At 50.9% G+C, this 15,490-nt stretch overlaps 1 protein-coding gene across 1 annotated transcript; it reads right to left on the bottom strand.

Moving 5' to 3' along the window:
* Positions 1-12,445: 12,445 nt before the first annotated feature.
* LOC149861278 (olfactory receptor 1E1-like) lies at positions 12,446-13,423 on the bottom strand. Its single transcript, XM_090053732.1, has one exon. The coding sequence runs from the start codon at positions 13,421-13,423 to the stop codon at positions 12,446-12,448; it is 978 nt and encodes a 325-aa protein (XP_089909858.1).
* Between the last annotated feature and the right edge of the window lie 2,067 nt (positions 13,424-15,490).

Here is a 15,490-nt window from a genome sequence, read left to right as displayed (position 1 = left end):
ACTGTCTGCCTCACTAGAAGCAAAGGGTCCAAGCTGGAATCAGGGCCCTTTTCCTGAGCCACACACCTGCTGTCCTGCTCTCTCCCCCAGGTCCCCACAGATCTCCCTCTCTGGGCTCCCTGGGTGCGGGCGGTTGGGGAAGCTTCAAGAGTAAGGGAGCTTGTGAAGGCCTGAGTTGTGGCCCGGTCAGAGGCACAAGTTCCTGAGTCTCACTTTCAGTAGGCATGGGTTTAAACACTGGTCTCCTGCTTCCTGGATGGGTGTCCATGGGGCTCTGCAGGAAGAGAGCAGAAGTTTAGATGATGTATTTGCCTGGCATAGTTTGGACTATCCTCAGGCAGGGGTTTAGACTGGATATGACCTCTGAAGGGCCCTTCCAGCCCCACTTCTCCCTGATTTCTATGATTTCTATGATACATAAGAGCTCTATAAAATCATGAGGGGTGAGGCCCAAGTGAACAAAGAACTGTTGTTCACCAATGCCTTGAATATTAGAACTAAGGGGCATCAGCTGAAATTAGTCAGTGACAGGTTTAAAAGTAACAAGAGAAAGTGCTTTTCTGGGCAACTTATGGAACTTGTTGCCACAGGAGGTGGCAGAGGCTGAGAGCAGAGCCAGGGTCTGCAAGGGACTGGGTAAACTCATGGATGATCGATCTATTAATGGTGATTGAACCATTGATGATGTTCAACAATCCAGAACATTGGTGATGTTTCCTCTAACCCAATAATGATGGACACCAGGGAGGACCCTGAACAGGGGATAGATCAGTCTAGAGAAATGTGATCAGTCTAGAGGATGTGGGTAACCTGGAAAGGGTTCAGAGGAGGGCCACCTGTCTGGTTAAAGGCCTACAGAAAAAACCCTATGTGGACCGACTGGGAGACCTGAACCTCTTCAGCCTCCACAAGAGGAGGCTGAGAGGTGATCTTGTGGCTGCCTACAAACTCATCAGGGAGGGTCAGCAGGAAGTGGGGGATACGATGTTTACCAGGACGACAGTCGGGGTAACTAGAAACAATGGACACAAGTTAAAAGACAGCAAATTCAGGCTGGACATCAGGAAAAAGTTCTTTACAGTGAGGGTCGCCAAAATACAGAATAGGCATCCAAGGGAGGTGGTGTTGTCCCCTTCCTTGGAAATATTCAAAAAGAGATTAGACAGACACCTGGTTGGGGTCACCTGACCCCAGCGCACTTTCCTGCCCAGGGCAGGGGGTCAGGCTCAGTGATCTAATAGGTCCCTTCCGACCCTAATAACTATGAACCTATGAAACTCTGAAACTATGATTTGATGCTCTCCTTCTGCAGCAGCTACCCCTGACGCTGTCAGGGACAGGATACTGGGCAAGACTGACCATTGGTCTGACCCAGTCTGGCCCTGCTGATGTTCTTATTGGGATCATTCCCACCTATCCCAATCCTCTCAGCAAAACCCTGCTTTGTCCATGGAAACAGCCAAGTTCATACAAAATCCTGGTGTGGGCACATCCCAGGCAGGCTTTGCAGCCTGCAGATGTGAGCTGGGAGCAAAGGCTGGCCCAGGGCTGGTTCCGTGGAGATGGCAGCTCCCTGGCATCCTCTCTGTTTGGATGTCCCATGGATCCGGCCATCTCCAGGCAGCTGCATCCTGAGGCTCTGGTACAGACAGGAGGAACATGGCTCTGCTCCATGCCACTCCGGGGGTCCCATGGCTGGGAAGCTGCACCCCCGGGCACAGGGCAAGGCCATGTGGGGGAGTTCGTGTATCTCAGGATTGTCAATAACAACTTGCGTCACTGTCTGACACCATTGCTAACAAGCTCCAGGGGGAGGAGGTGTCCCCAGGTGACGCTGGGGCAGGGCTGCAGCTAAGTGGGCCCGGAGGGGAGACCAGGAACCAAACACCTCAATAGCATCCTAACGAAGAGTCTCATCTCTGATGTCCCAGCAGGAAGCCTGGCCTGGTGGGGTAGAGGTGTGGGCCAGGAAGGCCCCATGACACTGGGGTTCTTGTCCATCCATGGGGGAGCAGGTGAGCTAGAGCAGGGGAGAGGAGAGGTACAGGGGCTCAGCCATAGCTCGGGGACCAATGGCCTGACTGAAGTGAACCCAACCTACTGAAGGGACTTGGCCAGGGATGGGGAGGAAAATGGAAGTGCCAAATTCTGTTTTTCTGAGAAGAAAGGAGGGTTGCCTGAGGGTGACAGGCTGAGGGTGAAGGACTGGCTGGTCTGAGATCTCCCCATCCCTCCTGCCCCATGTGACAGAAACCCCTTCCAGCCTCCTCTCTCTCTGGGGGTTGTCTCTTTCCCTTCTCTCTCTCTCATGTGTCAGTCTATCTGGTTGCAAGGCAGGCAACGCATGAAGAACCTCAGGTAAGAGGGTGTGAATTTAACCTCTGTGTTGTTTGGAGCTCTGACCTCATGGCATGGGGCAGGGGCTTCAGCCCATGTCGCTCCAGTAGGTAACTGTGGTGCTTTTCAAATTGATTGACTGGATTCAAATAACACCGGTCCCTGGCTGGGTCCAGCTGGTGAGGCCAGGAGGGCTATTTAAGAGGGCCTCTCCAGAAAGAAGGAGGTCAGACATTTTTAAAACACACACACAGAAGTGTGGACCTCCACAGTTCTCTCTTTCATACCCAGGATGCGGAAGTGAGTAATTTACCAAAAACTTAGCTAGGAACTTTGTCGACTGTAATCTAGTCACGTATCAGAAAGCTGACAAGCCACTCAGATTTTCTCAAGGTTGGTTTTCTTTCTATATTTTGCTCTTGGTATTCCTTCCCCACTCTGTCCCTCTTTGGTCAATAAACCTAGCATGCCTCACTGTGTGGGCTTAAGACGGAAGGGACCCGCTAAGGTTGGCTTGGCTATTTTACCTTCCTCCCCCATGGAAGGCTGCTGGTGAATGCTAATGGACTCACCCCAAAACCCCAAGGTCCAGGGCCTGTGTATCCCAGGAGGCACAGGACCCAGACAAAAATCTGAGTCCAGGTGGCGGCAACGGTACCCCAGGCTTGCAGGTGTGCTCCAAAAAGGGGGTCGGCCACACATGAGGTGTCCCGGGGAGACACTCAGAGCTTGGTTTTTGGCTGGGTGCAGTGAGGTGGGTAGCTCAGTGCAGGAGCACCCCCTACTGGCCTGCCACACACCACACCACCCAGGGCAGGACTGGTTTTATTTTCTCACACCAAGTCACTGAAAGACAAGTGCTGATTTTAAGGAACTTTTAATTCTGGTGTGATGGAGAAAAACATTCCAAAAAATGTCCTAGAAATCTGAGATGGAGAATTGCAATAATGTCTGCACGAAACATGGCAATGTTTTAGTTTCTAACTCCCCTGAATTTCCCACCTGCCTTTCATTTTATGTATTACACAATTAAAATAAAATTTTAAAAGGAAGATGTTGCATGCTTTCTACTCTGCCAAAGCAGAAACCCAGGGTGAAAATGTTATTTGATTTTTTTAAATTGACAAATATATTACACTGTGTTTGCTTTCATTCCCTGAGGTTTCAGGATGATGGAAGAGCTGAACATCCCATATTTCTCCATGTGCTGATTAAAAGGTCTCCTCTTCTCAAAGCCATGGTGTGAGTGCAGTGATAAGGAGGCACTTCAAACCCCAACAACCCCATTGATCAGCTCCTCCTGGGTGTCTTCTGGCCATCTTCAACTGAAGAGGGACCCCTGCCTTCAACCCTAAACTTATCCCCCAGAAAAGACTCATATTTATGCTTTCTCCAAGAGTCTAGAGAGGAAGCCACCCCATATATAGTGGTAGTATTTGTAAATTAGAGATGCTCCCTAAAAGAAAACGGATGGAGTTGGGAACTTGGAGATGGTCCCTCAGTGACGGAACAGCTAGTTAGCGAGATAGAGAGAGACCAAGGGTCTGGAGAGCTTGCCTGTGGTTCCACAGAAAAAAAATCACTGTTTCATTCTTCTCTTTCACATAGTCTAGTATTTACTGAACCCAGTGATCATGACACCATTAACTGCAGACAGACTCAGGCATGGAGTTTTGGCCATTGCCAAGTAGAGGCGCCAAGAACTGACCCTGGAGTTTAGTATCAGTCTTTATGAGAAAGAAGGGACATCTGGCAAAACTTGGACTCGGGTTTTAATTCTGAAGGCCGCGTTCTCTAGTGCTGTACAAGAAGGTTACCACCTAGCTTCCCTTTCTGCCTATTTCTACCCAGCATCAGCTGAGAAGCAGAATTGAACACATTCTTCAGTTTGATAAAACTGTAGTGTCCAGTTGGGAGATGGGCAGAGGGGATTGGATGGGAACCTGAGGATGCCGTGGAGCTGAGTAGAAGGACAAGCCTCTGGCAGGGCTGAGGGAGAGGGTCCCCAAGCACGTCACAAAGTCCTGGCCCTGGCTTGGAGAAGGAACCACATAGAAGGGGGTGTGTGAAGGAGCTGGAGGGGCTGGGGGAGGAAGGGGCCACACTAGGATACTGGTCGCAGATCAGGCACCAATGCCTCAGCAGACCCAGAGAGCTGGTGGGTCTTTCTCTTTCATTCACAGGCTGGGGGGAGTTTCCGCAGATCAGATAGGCTCAGATTCAGGGTGAGGGGTTGCCTCTCTGTGCACTATGGGAAAAGGGGCTCTGGGCATCCATGAACCAGCCCCTGCCCTAGTGCTATGAGAGCAGGGCATGGATACTGCCCTCATCTCTTGGCTTGGACCCATGCCCATTGCAGGGATCCCCAGCTTTGTGCCCTGGGAGGATGGGCATTTTGGAGGATACCTGGCTGTAGGGGATGGGGCTCTGGCCCAAGGGACCCCATTCAGGCCTGTGGGCTGAAGGATCCCATCCAGGGGACCCCATTCAGACCACATTCGGGCATTTCCAGCATGGGCCCATGGGTAAGGATCCTGACAGGCTGCACCCCACCCTGAAGATCCATCCCCCTTCACCCTGGGCCATCAGTCTGTCCTGTCTCTGCCTGGGCAGCACAGAGAGTCTCTGTACTTTGCTCTACTTCTCCAGGGGGCTGGCACAGGCTGGGTGCAGGACAGGGAGCACCAAAGACCCAAGATCACTTTAGGCACAAAGAAGAAGTCCAGACCTGGGCCCAGATGGATGCCAGAGGGAGGCATCTATCTGCTCAGGGAAGAAGGGGATTCTGCCGGGGAATGGCCCAGCTAAAGGACCTTGACTTAGGGACATAGTGCAACTACAAGCCCTGCCAGGAGGCTCCCAGCAGAGTTTGAGCACAGAGCACAGCAGGTGCCCTGGTGCTCTCTTGATATGTCTTTTGATCCTCCCTTGTCCACCTGTCCACTCATCTGCCCATTGTTGCCAGCCTTAACCATTTTTGTGGGGCCTAGAGTGACTAAGCTCGGTCCACAAAGTAAAGGAAGAATCAGGGCAGCCCACAATTTTGGAGGGTCCCCAGCAAGAAGCAGTTTTGGGGGCCCCTGACACGGAGAGTGGGGAGTGGGGAAGAGTAGGGAGTGGTTGAAGAAGCTGGTGGCAGAGGTGGCAATGGGGGTGGGGGGGCGAGCAGCCAGAGGTGAAGCCACCACCACCAGCTGGGGGAGCAGGGGGCCAGGTGGCGAGCAGCTGGATGTGGGGGTCCCTTAGCTGCAGGGCCCCGTGCAGCCACAGGTTTCGCAGGACAGGACAGGCAGATCCTGGGAAGAATCAACATGTCTAACTAAACTGGCAATGAGATACAATCAAACAAAGCAGAAGACCTGAAGGAGACAGTGTAAGGGAAGACCATACCTTAAATCCAAATATACTGCATCATAGCTTCATCTTAAAATACTACTAGTAGTGATTGATGTAACCGAATGTATTAAAAGCTACTTTGTTATGATAGATATATATTTTTTGTTAAGATGCTTAGATAATTTGCAAAAACAAAACAGCCTTTGCAGAGAAGCCCATAAACGAAGGTAAAGAGGAGACAGGCCCATGTTGAACAGCATTCCACAATGGGGAAGGGGAGGAGATGAGAAATTCCCCCTTTTACTTTCCAAAGGATATAAATCCCAGATCACTGACACGTTCCAAGTCCACCTGGTTCAGTGCAGTTCCAAAATTTTCAGTGGAATAAAAATATATAAATAAAACCAATCAGAGGCCCATTTATTAGAATATTAGCACCCACCATCTATAGTCCCATGGCATGACCTGGAGGGAAATACAGTTTACCCTTATAAATCTGGCTTTCTTAGGACCTAGTACCTGCCAGAAATTTGAAAGTTCTGGATTTTTTAAACAGCGCGCGGTGCAGCTGCTACTCCAGGACCGGCCACCACTACTCCCCCTTCTGCCCCCGCTCCACGACCACCCAGGTCCATGCCCCACCCTCCCCGGACACAGAGGGGGAAGCTTGCATGCGGCAGCTGCCACTGCTATCCACCACCCCGTGCACCACTCCACGTGCGGCCGCTGCTCCAGAACCAGCCGGCGCTACTCCCCAATGTAGTGTATTTTTAAAAAGTGTCAGATTTTTGAGAATTCTGGAATTTTGCAAAATGGATTTATGAGGTTATACTGTATAGAGAACTCAACAAATTCAAGCACACCTGCTGCCAATCTGCACGCCACCCTCCTCCCGCCTCTCGAGTCTCCCCGGCCAGTACCGGCGAGAATCTATGGTGTGCTGTCATGGGCAGCCATATACACTTTGGGATAAATGTCTGGTTTTTGTGTTCTGAAGTCCAAGCAAGTAAAAGGTCAGGCTGTGGACCTCTCTCTGCCTCTTTTATCAGTAGCCCAACCCACAGAGTTACCTGTAATCTGGGTAACACTGTCTGTCCATCCCTCCAGCCTCCCACACACGTTCTATCCACAGTCATTGCAACCCACACCTCCTGGATCTAACCACGCCTCCCCCTGCCCTCTGCCTCTCTCTGTCCTCACCCCCCAAGCTATCCATCCCATCATCTCAACATACATTTTCTCTCCATCTATCCATCTCTCCATCCATCCCTCCATCCCAAACCTTTGCTTCACTCATGCTCCCTCCCTTCCCCACTACATCGTTCAGTTCCTGGTCTGGGCACATGTCTCCTTTGAGCTGGACACTTCTACTTGCAATGGAGCATGGCCCAGCTGGTGTCATGTTGGGCCATTGTGAGGGAAGCTGCATGGTGGGAGATGACTGGGTAGTCCTAAAAATGTGATCACAAGAAGGGTGTTGGGAGCAGCAAATGGGTTCTAGTCTCTGGTGATAATAGAGACTTGCCCAGCCAGCCAGCTGGCTGCCTGAATTCGTGCAGGGGGGTGGGTGGGTGATCAAGCCAGTGACTGAGTCAGGGGGCTCCTGGCAAGGACCCCCGCCTTAGGGAGAGGGTCCCCAGTGCCCACTAGCACCAGCTTTGGGCTGGCACACTGTTAAGAAGCATCAGATGGGTTGGGATCTGAGCCCCAAGGTTGTGCAAACCCAGTCCAGCACCCCGCCACCCCAGATGCCAGCAGGGGAAATTGGGCTGTGCCTGCGCAGTGGAGGGGCTCACATGCCATCCCCCCAGCCTGCCTGTTGCTGCCTGTCAGTGCGCTGGCCAGGCTGGTGTGGGCTGCTGACAGCCCAGCAGTGCTTCGATCAGGGGTTGGGGGAGCCCACACACATGCACACACACACACACACCTGCTCAGCAGGAAAATGTCCCTGGTGCCCCATGATACCAGTGGGGAGGGGCTACACTTCCCTAGCCCCCTCCCCCCCATCACTCCCCACACGGGGTATGTCAGCCAGCTCGGAGAGCAAACGTACTCCCCCTCCCTCCTTGGCTGCACAGGGAGGAGACAGACCAGGCATAGGACACCTAACCCTCACAGGGTACTGTACACAAATTCCCTAAGGCACTCTATAATAGAGCTCCTTCGTTTACTCCCTGATGTAATGAGGGTTAGTTTTTCTCACGCTTGGCCATTTTAGGAGTGCGCTGCAGCCATGCGTGTGTTATGTCATGGCCATAGAGTGCTCTCAAGGGCCAGATTGCACAAAAAGCGTCACTTCTGTCTGTGTCCCTGGAGTCCAGATGGCAGCTTTGGTGTCCTTCTCTCTCCTGACTCCCAAGCCTTACCTGAATCCTGGGTCAGGGTTCCTGCATGTTGGTCCCTAATTCTTGGATCCTGCTCACTGATGCTTTGCTCCTGACTTGACAGTTCCTGGTCCCTGGCTTCCAGACCTCTTGGCTCATGGCTCCAATCTGGACTTCTGGCTTCTAGTCTGCTCTTGACCCCCTGGCTTGTGGTTCTTTAATGCCCATGTCCCGGTCATAACTCTAACCCCTGTGAATCCACAGAGGAAATCCTCAGCTCCTCTCCAAGCTGTAGGAAAGCTGCCCCAGCTTTCACTCTTGGACACAGAGGCTGGAGATGGCTCCTGGACAGAGAAGGTCATTGAACCCAGCCATTCTGAGCTTGTAAATGAAACTGGAAAGCCATCAAAGAGAGGCACCTTTTCCCTTACATTCAACCTTCCCACAAGCAGCAAAAATGAGGGGTGTCGCCCAGTGGAAACTGGGCATTGGTGCTTGGAGCTGAATGTGGTAGTGCATGGCTATTAAAAAACACAACAACCTAGGGAAAAAGGCTCAACACATGCTATTTCATTAGTCCTGTGATCATTAGAATTAAATCTCTTTCAGGTTCACGAAATACAATCTAACCTTCTTGAGCATCTTGACAGTGCATCTGGTGCTTCACTGAAAATCATTTCCACCCACTAAGGTTTCCACACCTGAGTTTAATATTTTTAGCTAGAGTTAAAAGCAGTCTGCAGGGCTGTGAAATAGGAGCTCCATTTACCAGGAACAATGAACAGACAGCAAAATGGCAGAAGGAAGAACACCTTAATTAGTAGAACATAAAGACCATCAAAAAAGAGAAAGGGTTGTTAACACCTGTGGAGTGAAGAGTTTGAAAGCAGTTGGGTAGATTTGAATAAGCCATGAAGTTAAGTGGCTTCCCCACTGCTCCCTGACTAAAAATGTTGCTGCTGCCAGACTTTGGGTGGAGCAGGAAGCACAGGTGGGTGCAGCTGCCATACTGCACCCCCCTGGATCCACCTCTGTATGTGGCCAGGCACAACATAGCTGCCTAAGTATGCTCAGTCACTGTGTAGGGTCCACTGTACAGTGAATAAAAATGCAAACTCTGGGTAGATGCCATAAATGGCCCTTATGCAGGTGAAGAATGTCTACTTGGGCACATACAGGTAACAGGGTTCTGTCCCTTAGGGACAGCTTCAGTGACACCTAAAAGTCATTATGTCATATTTACTCGCATACGCTGTGCAGCTTTTCTCCCAAATTGGCCCATCACAGCTGTGGTGCATGTTGTGAGAAAAAACCTCTAGGACCAGTGACTCTGCCCTCTCTCTAAGGGGTTTTTTTCGTTCCTTTTTCTTTGTCCTCTCACATGTCTGTCAACCTGGTTGCCCCAGGTTACTGCATACATGACCTAGTTAAGATAAGAGGGGGGTAGATCTAGCCTCTCCATTATTCTGAGTTCTGATCTCATGACTCTGGGGCTAGGCTTAATCCAATATCCTCCAATAGGTAATGCTGGTGCTTTTCAAATTGTTTGGTCAGCATCAAATAACACCCGTCCCTGACTGGGTCTAGGTGGAGGGCAGAAAGGTTATAAATAGGGTCCCTCCATTTTGGGATGGGGAGAAGAGAGAGGCATCTTCTGGTGACTGAATCAGGCTGAAACTATGTAACTCCAGAATCCTCTGGACCTTGTTGTAACCTATCTGAATTCTAGCCAGTAACTTAGACCTAAGCATGCTAAAAAGGCCAACAAGCCTCTAATACTGTTTTTCTCAAGGCTGTTTTCCTTCAACGTTCCTTTTAACTTGTATTCCTTCCCTATGCCCCCCCTTCCAATCATAAAACTATCTATCATAGCAAGCCTGGCAGTAAATGTTTGAAAGGGATTGAGCAGCCTATTTTCTCCCTTTGCTCAGCTGACTAAGGGAGACTACTTTCTGTGCTTCAGGCTAAAGGAAGCATCCCAAGATCTCACAGTGGATTAAGCATACCCAAAGTCTACAAGGCCTGTGTACCTTGCGGGGCACAGAGCCTGGGCAGAGACCAGACCCTGGGTGGTGGCAGTGCTTACCCCAGGCTTCCAGGTATACTTCAGGAAGGGGATTGGCTAGACACAGGTGCCCCAGAGGAGGCACTAAGGCTTGGTTTTGGGTTGGGCACAGTGAGGCAGGTGGCTCAGCACAGGAGTGCCCCCTACTGGCCCACCATACATGTCTGGGAAACTGATTTTTCTTTTTTTGGAAAATAGATGCAAGGGCCAAAAACCAAGCAGGCACTGGCATCATAGCTGCCAAAATGACTATGACATCTCCCTGGGGTTTCCAACAGTGGGGCAGAGTCTCACGATAATCTCCCCACAGCCCCTGGTGAGGCCACAGTCATTGATGATGTGCAAGTTCTGGCAATGTGGGGGTACAACTCCATGCTGCTGCTGCCTCCAGTGCTGCTGACCACTGGCTTTAACTGGGCTTCAACCCCATGCCCCATGGTCAATGCAGAAATCACACTGCCATGACCACTGCAGCTGGCTCCAGCTGGACTGCAGTCCTGTGCTCTGTGCCCCACTGTCAGCACAGAAATCTGATCCCCTTGTGCCCTCCTAATCCATCACCAATGGCTGTAGCTTTGGGCTTAAAAGTCTTGCTACCACCCTTGCAAGGATCATTGCTGTCCTGCCACAGCAAGACTTTCCTGCTGCCTCACCCAGACTCCTGGGGTGCCGCACTTCCTCAACAGTCTGTGTTTGCAGGAGGACTAACTGTATGTCACGTGACTCTGGAGAAATAATTGTTTCTGCAGTTGGCCTTCCAACGAACACCGCACATGTTATATTTTGGGGCACATGTGAAAAATATGATATATTCTTTCTTCAACACAGAGAACATGAACACTGCTTTCCTTTTCAGAAGAAAAGCGCTGCCTGACATGTTGCACCTCCAGTGCTTTAATAGCCTTCCTCTCCTGTCTCTTCTGCATTTTGAGCAAAACAAGCATTTGTGTGTCAATAATGCAATGCTGCAGCCCAGCTCACACACAAGTGTTTTAATGGGTGTAACACGTACATGCATTTTATTGACATCCTTGCAGAGATCCTGGGTGACTCTATAGCCAACTGCCTATACTGGCTGCCAAAGCAGGTGTATTATAGTGCTCAGCCACTGGCTGGCAAGGGAGACAATTTGCATGGAGCAAAATACTTCCCCGAGGTGGAACTGGGAAGGGGAGAGGACACACAGCACCTACACCATTACAACTTTCTCCAGAGGAAACTGGCAGCAGATGCCCTCAGGAGTAACTTTAGGCTGGAAAACAGCATTCCCTCCAAAGCAAATGCCATGTATCCTCTCCATGTTTCCTCCAGAATAAACTAAGGATGCACCAGATTAAATGTATCATGAAACAGACTGGGGTAGGCAGGTATGGTGGACAATCAGCTGACCATTAGCTTCCAAAGCAACACTACAGCTGAAAGAGTTGGGGTGACTCTTAAATAGGCCAACAGAAGAGTCCCCAGTTGGAGCACAGAGGTTCTGTATCTGGGTCTGGTCCCTCCTGCCCCTGGGTCTGGTCTCTCCACATCAAGGAGAGTTCAGAAAAAAAAGGTCAGGATGATTAAAAGTTTGGGACAAGAGAGTCATGTAGGGAAAGACTCCTGAGGAAGGGTCTGGTTAGAGAAGGTTCCTGGGGTGACTTGGTCCCCATCTACCTGGGGAATCCAAGAGGCCTTCTAGACAAAAGCTTTGGACACGGGACTCATTAACATGGGTGCAACTCGCTTTTGCCCTGGTATAGAAACAGAGTGGACACACAACATTCAGCCTTAAGCCAGTACAATTTACATAAATCCAATGTACAATTACCATGGGATAAAAAAAATCAAGAGTAAAATTAAACTGGTATAAATTACCCCAGTTTAGGTGCTATGTGCTCAAAACATATCCCGGTCATTATATCCTCAAAGCAAACATGGTATTTGTTGCTACCCAGAACACTGATGTACTATAATAGCCACCTGCTGCATGCAGCTACACCTTGGTACCAGGTCATTTGTGCAGTCTGGGCCCAAGTACAAGTCCTACCATCATACAAAAGAAGTGGGCAGGGGGCTGGACTCGATGATCTCCTGAGGTCCCTTCCAGCCCTAATGTCTATGAAATATCAGTATAAATGAATGGAGCCAGGCGAGGAGTCAAGAGCCAATCTTCCCCAGTGGAGCAATTCTCTGACGACTGCTAGAAAGGCTGAGGGAGAAGGGTGGGTTCCCATGTGTTATCCCTGAACATGCTATGGGGGCCCCTGGTGAGGCCACAGTCATTGATGAAATGCAAGTTCTGGCAATGTGGGGGTACAACTCCATGCTGCTGCTGCCCCCAGTGCTGCTGAGCACTGGCTTTAACTGGGCCTAATTACAGCTGCCTGGTGGCACTAAGTTTCTACCCCTGGGTTCCCCTACCCATAGGTAAGACTTCACTGGACACCCTGCACTGGCCCAGAGCCCTCCTCCAAGCTGTGTGGAGGTCCTTGTTCCTAAGGGTATAGATGAAGGGGTTGAGTAGGGGTGTGATGGTGGAGTAGAGCAGAGAAGCCACCATGTCCTTCTGGGGGTTGTAGCTGGAGGAAGGCCTGAAGAAAATGCCAATGACAGTGCCATAGAAGAGAGCTACAGCCACCAAGTGGGCCCCACATGTGGACACAGCTTTGCGCCGGCCCTGGGCAGAAGGAAGCCGTAAGATGGCCACCACAATGTGCCCATAGGATGCAGCCACAAAGAGGAAGGGGACCAGCACTATCAGCCCACCTTCAGCAAACACAGCAATCTCATTGGTGCTTGTGTCACCGCAAGCCAAGGCCAGGAGCTGCTGGAGGTCACAGAAGAAGTGGCGGATATGGCGGGAACCACAAAAGGGCAGGCGGGACATGAGGATGGTGTGGAGGGAGGCATGGAGATGAGCCAGACCCCATGCAGTGCCCACCAGCCCCCAGCAGCGTCCAGGGCTGGCGAGAGTGGCATAGCGGAGCGGATGGCACACAGCTATGTAACGGTCATATGCCATGACAGTAAGGAGGAAGTTCTCCAGCACCCCAAAGGTGATGAAGAAGTACATCTGGGCCAGGCAGCCCCCATAGGAGATGGCCCCACTCCCAGATCCCAGGATGCCCAGCAGTCTGGGTGCTGCAGTGGTGGTGAAGCCCACATCTGCCAGGGATAGGTGGCCGAGGAGGAAGTACATGGGTGTACGGCACAGGGCAGGGTCCCAGCGGGTCAGAAAAACAATAAGGAGGTTGCCCAGGAGGGTCACAAGGTAAACAGCAAGGAAGAGGGGAAAGAGAAAATGCCGGAGCTCCGGCTGGGATGTGAGGCCCAGCAGCACAAAGTCTGTAACAGCAGCAGTCATGTTCCCAGGCTCCATGGATTGGGCAGCTCTGCAAGAGGCAAGAAGGATACGACTGGTCACCTCGTGTCCCTATCAACTGAGACTCAGGGAACCCGACCATCCAGACAGCAAGTGCCAGGGCAGCAGGACAATGGGACCAGTTGCCCATGGATATGCTGGGGCCTCCTCCCATGGAGGGTTCCAAGAAGGCTGGGAAGGGGTTTGCCTGGGATGAGATAGGAGCAGTGCCATCTGGGTCAGTGTAGGGGGTTGGGCAAGATGGCCCACAAGGTCCCTGCCAGCCCCATGATCCTCTGAATACTTGTATATCTGTTTAGCCCCATGAACATCTGTCTATCTGTCCATCCTCTACATCCCTTCTACCTACCTAGCTACCTACCTAACCATCCATCCTCATAGACTCTAGCTCTCCATTTCCATCCATCCATCCATCCCTATGTACCATCCCTCTTGCTCTCTCTTGCATATTTTCTCTCGTTCTGTCACCCCATCATCCAGAAGTGATTCTGGGGTTGATGGGGAACAGGCCTCTGATGTCCAGCCCAACCCCGATGAATCCAAACTTACGGGAATGCCCCTTCCTTTCTGCCTAAGCAGAGGAGCAATGACATATCACATTGTATGATGGTTGCAGGGTGGAGGCCACCACACAACGTGCTGGACTTGGTGCTGGCTACAGGGGATGACTTGGATCTACCGACACAAGATAACCTAAGGGACAGTGATCATTACATGACTGCATACACCATCCAGAGTAGGGGGAAAGGATAACCAGTAGGGCAGAAGTGCTAGACTTCAGAAGGGCTGCCTTCAGTGTGCTCAGGAGATTCGTTAGTGAGGCACTGAAGAACAGGAGCACTGGTGAGATGGGAGTCCAGGAAGGGCGGTCATTTCTAAAGGGAGCAATCCTTTGGGCAGAGATGGAAACAATCCCATTGCTCAGGAAATGGGGAAAAGGAGCCAAGAAACCCTCTTGGCTGAACAGGGGAATCCAGGAAAACCTAGGGGCAAAAACAGACATATAAGCTGTGGAAGCAGGGGGAAGCTGCCAAGGCAGAGTACACCTACTTGACCTGCACTTGCAGGGAGGCTGTCAAAAAGGCCAAAGCAGAAATAGAGCTCAGGCTGGCAACAAAAATTAAAGACAACAAAAAATCCTTCTTCAGTTATATAGGGAGTAAAAAGAAGGCACAGGTAGCATAGGACCCCACTACAGGAGAAACTAGGGCAATGAGTGACAGATGGGGGACAAGGCTGAGCTCTTCAATGAGTTTCTTGCCTCTGTATTCCTGAACATGGGTAAGGACAAATCTCCCAGTTGGATCATAGACAGGCACACAAGGGGAACCAGCCCATCAACTGTTAGCACCGAGTTAGTGAAGGGTCACTTGGAGGGGCTGGATGTGTTTAAGTCAGCAGGCCCAGATGATCTTCATTGACGGGTACTGAAGGAATTGGCCAGTGTCATAGCAGAGCCACTCACACGGCTGTTTGAGCACTCTTGGTGCTCAGGTGAGATCCCAGAGGACTGGAAAAGGGCCAGTGTGGTCCCTGTTTTCAAGAAGGGGAGGAAGAAGGATCCAGGTAACTATAGACCAGTTGGTCTCACCCCTATCCTCAGGAAAACCTTTGAAAAAATTATTAAGGATTACATTCGTGGGAGTCTAGTGAAGCAATCAATAAAGCTAACCACACTTTATCATGCATTAGCAGGTGCATGACAAATAGGTCCAGAGAGGTGATATTTCCCCTCTATGCAGCACTGGTCAGGCCACAGCTGGAGTACTGCGTCCAGTTTTGGGCACCGCACTTCAAGAGGGACGTGGGCAACCTTGACCGCGTTCAGAGGAGGGCCACTCATGTGGTTAGTGGCCTGCGGGTAAAGCCCTACAAGGAGACACTGAGGGCCCTGGATCTTTTCAGCCTCCACAAGAGAAGGCTGAGAAGTGATCTTGTGTCTGCCTATCAATTCATCAGGGGGCAGCAAGGAATAGGAGCTGCTGTTTACCAGGGCACCTCTTGGAATAACTAGGAACAACAGCCACCAACTGATGGAAAGCAGATTTAAACTATACATCAGGA

This window comes from Crocodylus siamensis, chromosome 6 (genome assembly GCF_052110815.1).
Source record: "Crocodylus siamensis isolate JL-2025a chromosome 6, ASM5211081v1, whole genome shotgun sequence".
In the NCBI taxonomy this organism is placed as follows: Eukaryota; Metazoa; Chordata; order Crocodylia; family Crocodylidae; genus Crocodylus; species Crocodylus siamensis.
Note: the sequence above shows the minus strand (reverse complement) of the source record. Positions and strands in the feature narration are given on the sequence as shown.

What these genes read in the sequence shown, in the direction of transcription:
- LOC149861278 (XM_090053732.1), bottom strand. Translation starts at nt 13,423, where the DNA reads ATGGAGCCTGGGAACATGACTGCTGCTGTTACAGACTTTGTGCTGCTG.